Genomic DNA, 17,645 nt, shown 5'->3' on the forward strand with positions numbered 1-17,645 from the left:
GGTGTTGAGGCGGATGGATAGTAGTCTTCCATTTTCTTGTTGGCAGGGTTCTATCATCCCCAGCAGAGTGTTCCTGACAGCAAATCCAACACAAAACTCTCTGGCTTCGTCGGCGTTCTTTCCTTGCTAGAAGAACGTGTAGTTCTTTTCTCTGAGGGACCCGGAATCTGGTAGTCGTGTCTCCTGTAATCAGGCGATGTCGACCTGGAGTCTGTCGTTGATGAGTGAAGTCTTTCGAACATCGCTGATTGTCTGGAGATCATCTGAAAGCCCAGCAGCATGGTCCAGACATTCCAGGTACCTAGCTTGAGGATTGGAGGTTTCCTTATTGGTTTTCTTTTGTTATTTCTTGGTGCAGTAGTTGCAGTCTGCTTGTCAAGAACTCACGTACATTTAACCTTACGCACCCAGCAAGGCAGGCGAACTGTGGCGGGACGGCACCTTATTGTCTGGAGGCTGCCCAGTCAGAAGCAAAAGCTGGCGTCTGGCTCTACACCAATTGAGCGGTGACTTATAACCGGTAAACTGCTGTTCCCGTGTTGTGTCGACGCTGTGGAGCGAAGCTGGAGTGTCCTCTCAAGGGCGAAAACCTGGGCAGGGTGATATGGAGAATCAACTGTTGCCCATGCATCTGATTCCCCCTCTCCACGCAGCTGATGGATCCAAGGGAAAGGAAAAGCCGATACGCCATGGCACCAGCTGCGTCGCGGGAGTTGCCGAGATGACACTGAAATCAGTGCCAAGTCGCCTTAAGGACTCCGTCTCGGGAGTTTCTGTTGGGGTTTACTCCCTTAGCCTTTCCAATGAGAGGGCACAGTTGCAAGGCAGCGAAGGTTTGAAATCGGAGTTTACCTTCTCCTAGGTGGGCGACCAACTAAGGTTAACGAGCCCCATCTGCCCGAAGCATCTGGTTTTGAGGCGCCCGAAACTCGACTGTCATTCCTTCTCCAGCCAGTTTAAACAGGTTCCGCCACTCGTGAAGGTCTGGAGCTGGATTTGGTTGTCAGAGGCACTATCAGACGCAAGCCATTGGGAGATTTCCATGGGAAGTGGGTGCTTATCTCCCACATCGGCCCACGGCGATAACAACCATTGGAACCCGCATATAATCACCAAATGGATATCTAGTATGGAATATGCATATAATCACTAAATGGATGCCTAGTATGGAATATGCATATACTCACTAACTGGATGCCTAGTATGGAACATGCATATACTTACAAAATGGATATATAGTATGGAATATGCAAATAATCACTGAATGGATGCCTAGTATGGAATATACATATAATCACTAAATGGATGCCTAGTATAGAATATGCACATAATCACTAAATGGATGCCTAGTATGGAATATGGACATAATCACTAAATTGATGCCTAGTATGGAATATGCATATAATCACTAAATTGATGCCTAATATGGAATATACACATGATCACTAAATGGATGCCTAGTATGGAATATACACATAATCACTAAACGGATAACTAGTATGGAATATGCATATAATCACTAAATTGAGGCCTAGTATGGAATATGCACATAATCACTAAATTGATGCCTAGTATGGAATATGCACATAACCACTAAATGGATAACTAGTATGGAATATGCATATAATCACTAAATGGATAACTAGTATGGAATATGCACATAATCACTAAATGGATAACTAATATGGAATATGCCTATAATCACTAAATAGATAACTAGTATGGAATATGCACATAATCACTAAACGGATAACTAGCATGGAATATGCACATAATCGCGAAATGGATAACTAGTATGGAATATGCACATAATCACTAAATCGATGCCTAGTATGGAATATGCACATAAGCACTAAATGGATAACTAGTATGGAATATGCGTATAATCACTAAATGGATAACTAGTATGGAATATGCACATAATCACTAAATGGATACCTAGTATGAAATATGCGTATAATCACTAAATGGATAACTAGTATGGAATATGCACATAACCACTAAATGGATAACTAGTATGGAATATGCATATAATCACTAAATGGATAACTAGTATGGAATATGCGTATAATCACTAAATGGATAACTAGTATGGAATATGCACATAATCACTAAATGGATAACTAGTATTGAATATGCCTATAATCACTAAATGGATAACTAGTATGGAATATGCACATAATCACTAAATGGATAACTAGTATGGAATATGCACATAATATAAATATGTAGATTCTACAGAAAATGCAAATAATCACTGAAAGGATACATAGTATAAATCAGTAGTGTGTATGGAATATACAAATAATCACTAAATGGGTACATTATATAAATCAGTAGTGTGTATGGAATATACAAATAATCACTAAATGGGTACATTATATAAATCAGTAGTGTGTATGGAATATACAAATTATCACTATGAAGGTGCATAATATAATCCAGCTATAGTTACTCAGTTCACAATATCAGCAGGACATTTGTTTACCATAATAAATCTCACACACCGTAAAATCTCGATCTCAAGAAGTGAAGTTGTAAGATGTTCAAAGGTCTCTAAAGTGTTTTTCTTCCACAGAGATATCAAAGGTACAAATAAACCGCTAGGCGTTTTTCTTCCACAGAGATATCAAAGGTACAAATAAACCGCTAGGCTGAAAACCGTCAATGTTGACAATCAGCTTTGATAAAAAAAAATATTTGATCAAAGACTTAGTGAATATTCATCAGACAAGCTAGTTTAGATTACGGGATGTTGATTTTTATTTTTCGTTCCAAAATTTAACAACTCAAATACAATTGGACAATTCTTTGCATTAAAATGCTCATGTAGACCATTACCTGTTTATGGTACATCAAACAAATTTATCAGTTACATTTCGTAGACGATAACTATTTATTGTCTGACAATACAAACCCGTTTGTTTGTAACCCCCACCGATTTAAATAATGCAAACCTTTAATGTGATAAAAAGTGCAAGGAACTTAGTCAATTCATTCATTGATTTATAGTTTCTATCCTGATTTTGAGTAGAGTGGCCCTAACACCTCATTTTATGCGCGTTTCAGCTTAACGGAAATTTTCAGTGTAATAGACGGACATGCTCGGGTCCATTTCCAGTTTCTGGACAAGTCAATTTTCAGCAAAGGGGTGTACCACGAATACAGATGTACATACATAAGTCGTCTGCTTCCGATATTTACAATGTCGAAACAAGCAAAGGAATATTATGACAACTACAAATTTGCTTTTCATGTGGATTTAACAAGCGGTTTAATTTCTATGTTCATATATGCAAAGGGATATAATTCCAAACTCTCAACGTTATGTAATTTACGAAATTATGCGGCAGTTGACGACCAGGATGTACTACGTCATTATGTTGTCTGATGGAAATAAACTAGCCTATAGTGTACGCAATATGGCGCCGTGTTAGCATGGAAAGTCTGTTAAGCATGAAATGGTGCAGTGGATGCCAGCATTAGTACAATCTGGTCATAGCCAGGTTAGAAATTGTAAATCAGTGATTCAATTGACTTAGTTCTGTGCACTTTTTATCACATTAAACGTTCTCGTTTTTGAAATGGGGGTGGGGTGCAAAAAAACGGGGATGTAGAGTCAGACTATAGCAAAACGTGTAAAATGTTCGCAATAAACGACGGCGTAAATGTTTATAATAAAAGGCATGCACCTGTAGACAACAATTTGGTATGTGCCATGGTATCAGAAAACAGTCTTTAAAGCTTTGAAGTTACACATTGGACAAGAAATTTCGATTTGGTTTCAACACATTGTGTTAAAATGCCAAAAAATATAGAAAGTGACAACATACTGACAAGAAAAGACACATACAGCAACACTAATTGACAGCCAAACATAGAAATCTGGAGAGACGGACGAACTAACAAACACACAGACAGATGTACAGGCTACATAAATGCACAGAACAAACAACCTTGCTTGACTCCTGGCTTAGTTTGTAAGACTCTTTGAGCTGTTGCAGATAAGTTAAGAAAGCCTCCTCGTCAGGTGATCTAGAAGAGTTGTCGTCATGTTGTTTGCCATTCAGTTCATCTAAATCTTGGTTCTGCAACCTGAGATCATCAAAGTTTGGTTCTTGTATGGTTCTTTTTTCAGCAGGTGATATAGCACCACTGGCTGTTGCAATCAGCTTAAATGTGGCTGACGAGTATAAAGTAGAATGCTCTATAATATACAATGAAACCTGTCTATACTGGACAGTCAGGGATCGAGCTACAAAAATGTATCCTTAGTTGGCAGATGTCTGTTACTTTAAGGTTCAATATGTAACTAAAATTAGGAAAGGAGACTCATCAGTGATAACCTTTGTATGGTGTCGTTTTAAATGGAGGTATTCGCTATGACAGTTTCGCTGTAATGTATCTTCAAAAGTTTGACTTAATTGGTACTGTTTTGATATTTGCTCACCTCATTTAGGAGGTTATTAATTTTGCCGATTTCGATGTGTATTTTAAAAGTATTGCTAAAACTATTTAGTTCCCTTTATATATCGTTCATCTTTCTTTACTTTTGATTAGATCCATATTTCGTGGATGTGTGTGTGTGATTTGGTAGCTTTAAAAAAAAAATTCAGTCATATCGCTATGATGTCTGCAGTGTGACAGTTTAGAGTGATGTCTAGCACTGAGGCATCATCCCGTAGACATGTACTTTCATGTCCCACCCAGTCACATAATCCTGACACCAGGTCGACCAGTCCTAACACTAATTTCTTAATGCTGAGCGAGGTAGCTTCTACTACCACTTTTAAAAGTTTTTGGTATGACTCAGCCGGTGTTCGAACAGCGACCTCCCGCATCGCAGGCGACCGTTCTAACCATTTGGCCACCGGAGGGGTCTACTCAAGTTAGCCAAAAAGCGGATCCAGCGTGTAAAAAGGGAAGCAATTAAATTAATTCTGATTTGCATTTGGTGCAAGTAATATTCTTAAATGGTTAGCAAATTAGGGAGACAAAATATTAATGATTTTATTAGAGTCTAAAGGCAAAAACAGTTGATTGGTTCAATTAGTGATAAGATGGGTCTTTTTACAGTTGATGACTTCAACACTTTGCTCAAAGGAAAAATATTTGTATTAAACGTAAATTTATGCTTCTATGGAGCATACATTCTTCATGCACAAATTCAAAATACAAAAGAATTATGACTTTTTAAATTATATTTTATAAATTCAATATAGATTTTATCACCATAATCGTAAAAATAGTTACAATCTCTATGAATAACGGTTGACATGGCTGCTTCTTTTTCGCTCAAGCTGTCTCAAAAGTTTTTCCAATACAGAGTTTGTAAACATGATTCACATCAGAAAGAAACATACTGGTCTAATCGAATTAGGAGTTGAATGAAGACTGATTTGTTAAAAACAAATAAAAGTTACTGGACACATACGTTGTTTAAATATAACATCCAATGATTTTTCTTTCAAACTCAGGTTAAAATGTATATGGTGTTTTGCGTCATTTTAATATTAAATACATCTAGATAGCTCAAAAACCCAACAAACAAGAGCTGAATCTTACGCACATGTTCGAGATATCAAAGATGCTCGTGCCATCTGTGTTTAAACCAAAGACATCTTAATATATGAACTATACAATGACGTCATTTAAATTTGTCAATAGCTTGTCTCTTGGCTAAAAACTGTTGGTCATATAGCGTAGCCAAGTATGGAGAAGATGAAGGAAGTAGAGCCAATAAGGATATTCCGTCCAAATATTGGGAATGCAGAGCATTAAAGAAAAGGCCCATATGCATTGTGTGCTATAAGTATTGCAAAAAAGCGAGACTACATGGGAAAGATTTAGCGATATATCAATACTAGTCATATTTCCCTATATTTTCTTGGTGATACAGTATATTATATTGCGACGCATTTTAGGTGCATCTAAAATTATCGCAAAACTGAATCTGTAGATATGAAAAGTCACTCCTAATTATAGCATATGAGTTAGTACTCGTGCATGAAAACAAACCGTGAATGTTTAAGTTTATTTTATTTTTTGAAGAGAATGATGTTATACTATTTCATTGAAACTTATCTTGATGATATGCAGTTGTTAAAAAGGCAACATAAAGGGCATATCACGATACTATCGTAAAGTGATAATTATCGTTTCGCAACAAAAGCGATGATACATACCTCTGATGGGGACTATGTGTTTGTATTGTCACGTTGAATAATTCCGTACTATAGCAAAATTAGCGAAGCGATGATTGTTAAAAACATGTTAGCGCAAAAAGCGTAGAATGAAGACTATCTCACAAATAAGGAACATTTATACATATTTAATTCACAATTGTATCGCGGATTAGTAGAAATACTATAGAATTATGTAGACCAACGTCATTTAAATCACATATACTTACAGTTCACAGCTGTTTGACTTTCTTTATTATCCAGTGATTGGTTGGAAATTCCAGTTGAAATTTGATCCAGAGCTCCCAATACCACTTCCTAACAAAACAAGATATATTAGACCAGTCGATTAAGATGCCGCAATTAGTGTATTTTGCAGGAATGACACAGAGATTGCGTTTAGCTATTAGGCTTCGGTCTCTTGACATTACTATTGAAAGGATGCAAGAGATAGTACGAGCTAAATATCTAAAACAGATCATTTTCATTTTCTTATGGTCGTATAATCACATGGATGTCTCTTCTATATCTTAATTTACGTTGATGCACTCTAGAGAAAGAAGAAGAAAAAAAAAGCAAGAAAGTAAAATCATACGAAATTTATAAAGCCAATCAAGATTAAGTATAATGATGCTGACCAGTGGTCAATACAAACTGTTACTGCTGATAGGTAGTGTAGACGACATAGATATCAAGTGTAGCATATCCTCTTCTCTGAGGCATAATCGAATGGAAGGATACAATTGGAGAATCTTCGCCTTTCTCCCTTAAATATTATTCGGCTTTGTGGTGAAGGCAGCAATATTTAATTTAATTCATGAAAACGAAGCTAACAAATAACGAGATCGCGTGACGAAACAATACTCACTGTGTATGTGAATTTAAAGTACTAGTTCAGAAAAAAATATTTAAACTCTACTTTCAGTTAACAAAATATTTATTAGTTGCCATCGACCTGCTATTAAACGTATATACGCTCGGGAAAAGGAGTGAAGTCTCGGTACAAATCTGTTTCACAAACATATTAAGGTGTTTGTTTATTATTTTACATCAACATCGGTAAATCAATCCACCCTCGGCATCTGGGACATTTTCTATTTTGACAGAAAAGGCCAATGTTTCCCTGATTGGGGAGGGAAAATATCTCAGGCTGAAGTAAATTAAGTTTTACTTTTAAACTGTACAACATATAGCACAGAGAAATTAGTGATATCATTTTGAAGATAACTGCACCTATCGAAAGTTTAGGACAGTTTGCTGATGTGAATTGGGACCGCTAACTTTGCGTTTTGAAATTCGCGGTTTACAGCAAAAACAAATAATGGTACCACAGATAAAGGCGAATACACAGTAATGTTGTCTCCTCTGAAAAAGAGAGAAGATAAAGGTTGACATATTACTTAATCAGAACAACGAAGAAATTTGTCACCATGTTGTTAATTACCGTTTGAAACAAGAAATTACTATTTGTATGAAGGAAAACCATTATATGGCAGCGTAGACCTGGATTTTCTCGTCCAAAATATGCAAAGACAGATGAGGGCCTTGGCTGTTCTGTCAATGCATCATTGAAAACAAACTACATGGACCTATATATGTCAGCGCATCGTGTGTCGGCAGATCTGGGTTTACATTATTTGAGGTTGGGAACAAACATTACAGGCCCACATGTTATAGCCACTTACCTTTGTTTTGTGATTGACTTTCATGGGGTCGTAGATGATGGTTGATAGAGTATTCGTTACTTGCGAAATTCTTGACGAGTCTATGGTTGATGAATTTTGAGGAAGTGCTGAATCAACAACAGCATTTACAAGGGTCATCGTGAACTTAAAAAACAAAAACAAATATAAGCAAAATATTGTTATAGTGAACACAACTCGAACACCGATCTCACATTGACTCGAGCATCAATCGCTCGAATACACGTCACAGTTTGAATGACTTGCTCAGACCTGGCCAAATTGTTCCTTAGTGTTTTGCTCTTGAAAGCTCGAACAACCGAATAAAATTAATGAACATCGTCAGCCAGAAGCATAATGGGTTCGCGAAGTTCCACTCTGCATTCAAGAGACCTTGATAAAGGATGTGACTTTGCGTGCTTCGAAGGTAACTATTTTAAAGAACACTAATCAGTTATTCACCAGCACGTGATTTTTTTTACTGAATATTGTATTTTATTTGTATTTTTAGTTTTCTGCATATTTTGTCAGTAGTCATCATAAACACCAGTCTTAATAATTTACCTTTCTTCCTTTGCATTTTCATTTTACATTAGTTATATGCCGAAACATGAAAACATTTGGTCAAGTTTTCTGACACCGGAAAATATTCATTACTATATTTTTAAAATACATGAAAAATTTCCGCAAGCATGCGTTTAGTCAGGGGTGCGTACGAAACTCAGGGGAAAATACATTAATATATTCACTCTTCTATAACTTTTTTTCATCATTAATATATATACATTTTAATAACTGTTTACATAATTATTATATACGTACTTATAAGACTGTTTTCATTTATATATCTATCTAACTATATATATATATATATATATATATATATATATATATATATATATATATATATATATATATATATATATATAAAATTACATTTTGATAACTGTTTACATGATTATCATGTATACACTTTCATAACTGTTTTCATCGTTATTATATACAAACTTTGATAACTGTTCTCATCATTATTATATATACACTTTGGTAACTGTTTTTCATCATTGTTATATACACACTTTGATTATTGTTTTCATCATTAATATATACACACTTTGATAACAGTTTTTTTCGACCGATCCGGTGGCCTAGTGGTTAGACCGTCCACCTCGGGTGCAAGAGGTCGCGGTTTAAACCCGGCTCAAGTCATACCAAAGACTTTTTAAAATAGTACTCGCAGCTGCCTCGCTATGCGCTCAGCATTAAAAGGTTAGTGTTAGGACTGATCGGCCTGGTGTCATGATAATGTGAATGGGTGGTACATGATGCTACGTGTCTGCGGCGTGATGCTCCAGTGCTAGACATCACTATAAAATGTCACATTGCAGACATCGTGGCGATATGACTGAAGAATTTTAAAGCTACGCAAAAAGTCCCAACCACACACACACAACTGTTTTTATCATATACATACATTTTTTTCAGCATTGCTAAGTATACACTTTTGATAAATGTTTCCATCATTACTGTATAAACACTTCGATAACAATTTTCATCATCGTAATTGACACACGTTAGTAACTGTTTTCATAAGAACAATGGAAGATATTTGATTTTTGTTCAGTCTCATCGCAAGAAAGTTAAGTGTCGTCATGTGTGATTTTTACAGAGAGCGCGAGAAAATGCGTTGTAAGAACAATTTTATACATTTCTTACAATATGTTGCAAATCATGGACTATTGTATTCGCACTCCACCCCATTTGTTCGTACACCCTCCCCACATATTTTAAAAAGCGAAAGCATAAAGGACGGAAAAAATGCACAGAACTAAGTCATTTCAATCATCAATTTATAATTTGTAACCTTATTGTCGCCAGGGGGTCCTGAACACTGTCAACTTAGCAGCGCTTCAAGTCAAACGGAAGCTCTCGATGTAATCAAGCACACAGATTGCTCACTGTCCTTTTCTGGTTTTTAGTACAGCCCATTTCAGTCAAACCTGACTTTCGCATCCAGTATTCACAATGTTTAGTTTTAATAGTTGTAAAACAAGTATATAAAACAAAAAAGGAGGAACTTTTGTATATATGTTTTAAAAGGGATGTAACTCCAAAATTTACGGAATTATTAAGGCTATCAAAGTGAGTGAACTACATCACATTAATTTCTTCAACAAAAAAATAGACTTGCCCATGTAAATATGGGGACCGTGTTGCTACTGAAACAACTGTTCGATTCCTGGCGACGATCAGGTTAGAAATTATAACTTGATGAATCAAATGACTAAATTTTGTGCATTTTTTATATCCTTGTTGAATTTGTCTTACATGAGGTTGGGGGTTGGGGTTGGGGTGTGTGTGTGGAAAAAAGAATACCGTATGAAGAATAGATGTTTCAGACGAAGAAGTTATGATCTATATGGTGATCTTTTACTTGCCACAAAATTCAACATACCTTAAACTTTCAATTTTATTCACAATAGTGAACCCATTTTATTATATTATTTATTCTTCAATTAATTCCCGCGTATGAAAGAATACCAAGGAGTATCCCCAATCATGCATGGCGACGCCTAGCGCTTACGTATGGTTAAGTTAAGTATTTACGTACCAATACACGGTGCCATTGTCTGCGATAATATCCATTAACACTTTTTTCTGTCATATCGCTACGATGTCTGCAGTGTGACTGTTTCTAGTGATGACTAGCACTTGGGTATCGAACCAACGTTCTCCAGCACCCGAGGCGGACGCTTGAGCCACACTAGGCCACCGGAGCGGTCAATTAAATACATAAAACTCAAAGTTTGTCTGAATGCCAGCTTAAATATTAAAGAGTATTTCTCGTACGTGGATTAATGACGGCGATTGGTGACACCGACTGATGACGGCGAATTATGAAGGTGATTGATGACAGCGAGAATAAAATTACGGATAGTATGAAACGCCGTTGCTGACAAAAGATGGTACAATGAGAAAGTTGCAGTTGAAATTTCAATGTCGTATGTCGAAAAATCCAATATCACGTGTTGGATCAAATTTAATGTCCTTAAAGTTAATTGTATAGGTCTAGATTTTAGATTGCATCTTTTGAATTAAACATTAGCGTTTGAAAGTTATATTTTCTATGTCGAGGTTTAAGATTGTGTCGTTTGAATTATACGGCGGTGGTTAAAATTGCTGTCATACGTTGAGAATTCCCAATTCACGTATTGGTTCAAAGAGTTTATGTTGAAAGTTCCACAAAACAAGATAACCGAGTGGGATTTCGGATTTACAACATAACATTTTTGATGGCGATACAAATACAATGTTTAATAACGAACGACTTGAATGAGCAATTAATTATGATTAATATGTGCGAGTATATGAGCCAAATATTGGATCAATTAACATAAAACGCACGGACTTAAAAATGAAAATTCAAATAAATGACCTTACACAGTACAAGAACAAGGGCTGAATAATTCACAGTGATTTCACAACGAAAATATTGGTGTGTTTTACTCAAATAGTAAAATAAAATGTAGTATTTTACTGATATAGTAAAACGTATTCACTTAAATAGTGAAATCATGTAAACAAAAGTGACTGATATAGAAATTATCTTTACAGTCGCAAAAACACACTGGGTTTTACAAACCCCCAAAATTAGTCCACGGTTAAAAGATTACATGTATGGAGTTACACACTTCGTCGCCAGAAAACGCAGCTACCAGTCACACTGGCCAATCAAGCCGTGAGTATTCCAGATTGGTCAATCAAGCAATCAGCGCCCACCAATCTCGGTCAGCAACGCCCGATCACCTGCTACTCGACCAGCAACACCGTTTATTCAGTTCTACGGCTGCTAGCGTACAGCTTCACAGCTGCTATGGTCGACTTTTATGGTTAGCTCTGCAGCTGGCACCACGTCGACTCCGATAGTAGTGAAGTGGGGCGATTCAGCGTCAGTGGGAATTAGCATTAAAAATCACCCTGGGCCTGTTTAGCGTCAAAGGAAATTTAACATGGGAAACAATCGTGGGCCTGTTTAGCGTCAAGGGAGTTTAACATGGGGAATGAATCGTGGGTCTGTTTAGCGTCAAGGGGAATTGAACATGGGAATAAATCGTGGACCTGTTTAACGTCAAGGGGAATTGAACATGGGAATAAATCGTGGGCCTGTTTAGCGTCAAGGGGAATTGAACATGGTGGGCCTGTATAGCGTCAAGGGAAATTGAACATGGTGGGTCTGTATAGCGTCAAGGGAAATTGAACACGGGAGAGGGATATAACACACACACACACACACACACACACACACACACACACACGACAATAGACATTTGTTTAAAAAAAGGTGGGCATGAAAGTGAATATCTTTTCGAGGCATGGGAGTGGCCCTGAAAAGGGCTTTTGGGTTTATGTTAACATACCATATTGTTAACACATAGGGCACCGCATTGGTCTTCTTCTTGTCCTCAAACTCTGTCTTACTTCAGGGCCATAAATGAGAACCCTCTTTAAACATCCTTGCCTCTCCACGTAGATTCTTCTTTTCCACTCACAGGTTTCTGTCATTCTAACAATAGTCCAGGTGGATCGGACGTACATGGGTAAGTCCGTTCTGAACATCATAGAAGAGACAAGAGTTGATAATTCCACGTCGGTCCACATGTTGGTGACGAGAACAGGTGAAGGAATGCAGCAAACTGTGGGTATTTATAGGGAGAGGAAGGATTGAAACGGATTGAGTTCATTGACCAATCCAAACACGCGTTACAAAATTCAGTCACCCTTTGCCAATCCGAAGAAAGCAGTCCGTGACGTCACATGTCCTATATAGAGGCACTAGCGTTTGTACGCAGTCAATCCATGCGACACAGTGAACATAAACATGGCGCAAACTCAGAAGACCGTGAATTGGGGTGCACCAAGCGTGGAGACTACCCAAGGAACCCGGACTTACTTTCAGAAGAGGTAAATTGGGATTTTGTGGAATTTCTTTCGCAAGAATTTGTTCCGGAACATTCTCCACCTTCTCCTTCATTATTGTACGTGGAGAATTTTAAACAAAGACAGAAAGAAGAATTGGAGAAATTTATACAACAGCAAAAGGAAGCGGAACAAGCTTTTCTCCTACAGCAACAGCAACAAGAAGAAGAGGTAAGAAAAAAAACAACAAGGAGAAGCAGCAAAGAAACAAGAGGGTGAAAGTCAAACGGTCACGATACTGTTGGACATTTTAGCGGAGTTAAGAAGTCTGAAACAAATGTATCAGACTTCTTTATTACGACCGAAGAGAAAAAGGCCTTCAAGAGCTAAACAACCCAACCCAGTGACAACACCTACCCTACTACCCTTAGTGATTTCTACCAAATCATCATCATCGACAGTACGCAGTCCAGAAGTAGGCCTTGGCCGTGGCAAAGGCTTAAGTCAGTTAAAGTTGATTGCTTCCTAAGTTTTGTTGTTTAAAACCCACCAAGACCCAAAAACCCTTTTCAGGGCCACCCATGTCTCTTGAAAAGAAATAATATTTCAATAGCCAACATCAATTAAAACTCAAAACCATTTTTTACCCTAGTGTACGTGTGAATGATGGAGTGTGTGAGTGTAGATTCTTATTCTAAAAATCAAAACCAAGAGACACTTACTTTTTATAGACTTTCTATTCTGGTACAAATTTTACAATTCAATTCACAACACCACATAACATTTTAAAAAGTCCATAAGCTTCTTCTTTGTCTGTCTTCACTCTCTCTTTTTTTAAAAAATGTCTTCACTTTCACAGCTTTTTCCTCCTCTTCATTTTCACTTTCTTCCATTCTTTTTTTCTCCTGTTTCTGTTTCTTCACCTGTCTGCTTTCTGCCTCTTCTTCCTCTCCATCACTCCCCTCTTCTTCTTCTTGCTCCTGTTGTTTCTTAGGGCAATCTGGAGACCAGTGTCCTTTTTCTTGACAATGATAACAGGTATCTTGACTTTTGTCTCTTTTAACCCCTGTTTTGTTTTTTTGACGGTCTGGACACTCTGAAGACCAATGCCCTTTCTTCTGACAGATATAGCAAGTATCTTGACTTTTATCTCAAAAGGAGGGTGAGTAGTCCCTCGGCTGGTCTGAGGAAAATTTTCAGATGACCCCTCGCAAAGCTCTGATGAAAAGTTCGATCTGTGTAGTCTCGTCCATCGTTGTGCTCGGTTTGAGAGTGAAATGAATAGTGGAAGGACAAGGCACACACCCTTTATATACGCTGGTCTGTCATGACTATAAATTAACCCATGGTGTTTAAACTTTAGTCATTTGACTTTTTGCAGCCAAGATGAAACGATCCAATCCAATCGAGAAGAAAGTAAGAGACAGAAACATGATCTATCGCCTCGTACCACCATGGCTGAAGTCTTGGCACAAATTCATGCCAGTGATTTTGAAGAGGACATGAGTGAACCAGAATCCAAACCCAGAGAGTTTTCCTCTAAATGAAGTTCACCACCCGACTAAGGTACTATTCCATTCGAGAGACGGAAAAGCGTCCCTCTAGAAAATTTAGAACCACGGCTTACAAATACACGGTGAAGTTTAAAGATTTCAAGTCCGAAGTACTGTTAGAGAAAGCAGAAGGGTTCATCACCGAGATGTGGGATTCTTTGCTCACCACACTGAAGCGACAATGTCAACCCAAAGAATACGATCGCTTGAGACTTTCCATACAACACGACAGCTTGAAATCCCCTGTTTGGATCGAGTTTAGCAGCCCTGTAGAATTGACCGCTTCCAAAGTCATGGACAAGATTCAACACGTGCAACAATCCAATGACCAGTTTGACATCACCGATGGAAAAGCCACACTGGACATGACCCACGTCTCTCCTCCTCAAGGGACCGGACAACGCAGAAAAATGTTATTGGTGAACGGTCTTCGCAGCACCAAAAAGAGCCTCGTCCAAATTCACAATTTTCAAGACCAGATGTGTTTAGCCAGGGCTATCTTGGTGGGACGAACCTATGCCGACAAGAACGACACGGCAGAATGGAAACGAGCCTGGAAAACTATTCAACAATCCGACCGAGCCAAACAACGAAATGAAGCAGAACTCCTGTTAAAACAAGCCGGCCTGTCCAAAGACACACCCTGTGGCATTCCTGAGATGCAAAAATTTCAAGATGTCCTAGCTCCACGCTACACCTTGAAAGTGTACCCTCAAGAAGTGCGCGGGCCTTTCTTATTTCGAGGGAAAGACTTTAAGGATGGAAAATACATTCATGTCTATCATCACGATGAACATTTCGATACCATTACCAGTATCACCGCATTCCTGGGATACAGTTATTACTGTGAGAAATGTGACTATGGCTATAACAATCGAGAGCAACACAAGCATTGCGGATCGAAATGCTCAGGATGTTTGGCCTCTCAACCCTGTCTGGACGAAGGACAAGAACGAGTGCATTGTCCTGTTTGTCTGTGCACGTTTGTCAGTCCTACCTGTTACCAACAACATTTGAAGACACAAGGTTCACAGAAGAAATGCGCTTGTCAACTCCTGAGATTGTGCCCTACCTGTGGACAAGGCATACTTACCCATAATGCCAAGGCACACGTATGTCGAGGAAAGAAAAAATGTCACATTTGTCACCGAATCGTGGACTTGGAACATCAATGCTACATGCAAAAATACCAACCCCAACAGGAGAAAGAGGATGGTTACAAGAAGAAAGGCAATTTCATCTTTTTCGATTTCGAATGCATGCAAGAGACCGGTATTCACATTCCTAATTTCTGCGTGGCTCATCGAGCATGTGAGAAGTGCATTCAAGAACCTGTCTTGAGTTATTGCCCTCACTGCAGCAAGATTCCTGGAGGACGTGAAAAAATCTTTCGGGGACCGAACACGCTAGCCGATTTCGCAAGATGGGTCTTAAACACCATCGACAAGACGTGGAGCCAAGAGGACATCGATCGTTACGGAGATTGTCATCGTCATGCCACAGTGATGGCTCACAATTTCTCGGGATACGATGGACAGTTTCTTTTGAGGTACTATACGGAACAAGGCACCGAACGTCCTAAAGTCACTTTGAACGGAGCCAAAATCATTTTCATGCAAGTGGGACAAGTACAGTTTAAAGATTCGATGAGTTACTTGGCCATGCCTTTGAGTCGAATGCCTAAAACGTTTGGAATGACAGAAATGGCTAAAGGGTATTTTCCACACTTTTTCAATACCGAAGCCAATCAACACGCGGTTCTACCACATTTGCCTGAGGCTCACTATTACCACCCCGACAACATGCGTACCGAACAACGAGAAGCTTTCAACGCTTGGTATCAGACCCGTGCCTCCGACCCTTTCGACTTTCAGGAAGAAATGCTAAAGTATTGTCGTTCCGACGTGGACATTTTACGGCGTTGCTGTGGAAAGTTTCGAGAACTGTTCATGGAACACGGAGGGGTCGATCCTTTGAAAGAAGCTTGCACCATTGCCAAAGCATGTTCCTTAGTGTATCGGCAACGATTCATGCCTGAAAACACTGTGGCTGTCATCAGTCCTCAATCGACCAACTATGTCAAACGTCAGTACTCGGTCAAAGCCCTACGCTGGTTACATTACTTGTGCGACAAGGAAGACAAATGGATTCAGCATGCCCGCAACGGAGGGGGCGAAAAGACCATCGGAACGTATTCGGTCGATGGCTTGGACTTAGAAAACCCCAAGATCGTGTACGAGATTAACGGTTGCTTATTTCACGGATGTCCCGTCTGTTACCCTGATCGTAACACTAAATATCAGTTTTTACATCGAACCATGGAAGACTTGTACCAGGCCACTTGTCAGCGACGCCTAAAGGTAGAACAGCAAGGATACCAAGTGGTGGAAATGTGGGAACACGAATACAATCACCGTTTGAAAACCGATCCCGAGTTTAAACGTGTCATGGAAAGTTACCAGTTTATGGACCCCCTGAATCCGAGGGATAGTTTGTACGGAGAAAGAACCAATGCCACCTGTTTGCTGTACCAAGCCGACGAAGAGAAAGAGGAAGAAATCAAATACTTGGACGTGTGTTCGCTGTATCCCTACGTGTGCAAATATTGTCGCTTTCCTGCAGGGCACCCACAATTGTTAACGGAACACATTGACCTGAAAAACATTCGACAATACGAAGGCTTGATCAAATGTAAAGTTTTGCCTCCCACCGACTTGTACCATCCCTTGTTACCTCACCATTGTCAAGACAAACTGATGTTTCCCTTGTGCCGTACTTGTGCCAAAACGTGCAACCAAGATCAACCTTGTCAGCACACCCAGGAAGAACGTGCCTTGACGGGGACGTGGGTCAGCGTAGAATTGTTCAAAGCTCTGGACATGGGATTGCGATACCAACTGTTAGAAGTGTACGAAATTTTTCACTTTCCCAAGACAGAACAATACCATATGCGTCACCCCAGTCAGGAAGGCATTTTCGCAGACTACGTGGATGCCTTTTTGAAACTAAAGCAAGAAGCCAGTGGCTATCCTTCCTGGTGTCACACTCCCGAAGACCAAAAGACATTCAAAGAGAAATACTGGGCACAAGAAGGCATTACTTTAGACCACATCGAGAAAAACGAAGGCAGGAGATCGTTTACCAAAGTGATGTTAAATTGCTTGTGGGGTAAAATGGCACAACGACCGTGTTTACCCAAGACGGAGTATTTGACAGAACCTTCTCGCTACTTTCAGATGATTCACGACAAAACCAAATACATGAAACACGTGGACGTCGTTCGCGAGGATTTGATCTTAGTCATTTACGAA

General features: G+C 38.9%; 1 protein-coding gene across 1 annotated transcript in view; it reads right to left on the minus strand.

Annotated features, from left to right (window-relative positions):
- LOC149803146 (polycystin-1-like protein 2) overlaps positions 1-17,645 on the minus strand; it is a 79,430-nt gene that overhangs the window by 39,520 nt on the left and 22,265 nt on the right. The window contains exons 4-6 of the mRNA XM_089951346.1: positions 7,868-8,011; positions 6,413-6,500; positions 3,957-4,183 (exon numbers count right to left, since the gene is read on the minus strand). Of these exons, the coding sequence (XP_089807472.1) occupies positions 3,957-4,183; positions 6,413-6,500; positions 7,868-8,011 (459 nt within the window). The remainder of the gene's footprint in view (positions 1-3,956; positions 4,184-6,412; positions 6,501-7,867; positions 8,012-17,645) is intronic.

This window comes from Sinohyriopsis cumingii, chromosome 3, assembly GCF_028554795.1.
Source record: "Sinohyriopsis cumingii isolate HCF-2022 chromosome 3, ASM2855479v2, whole genome shotgun sequence".
Taxonomy (NCBI): Eukaryota; Metazoa; Mollusca; class Bivalvia; order Unionida; family Unionidae; genus Sinohyriopsis; species Sinohyriopsis cumingii.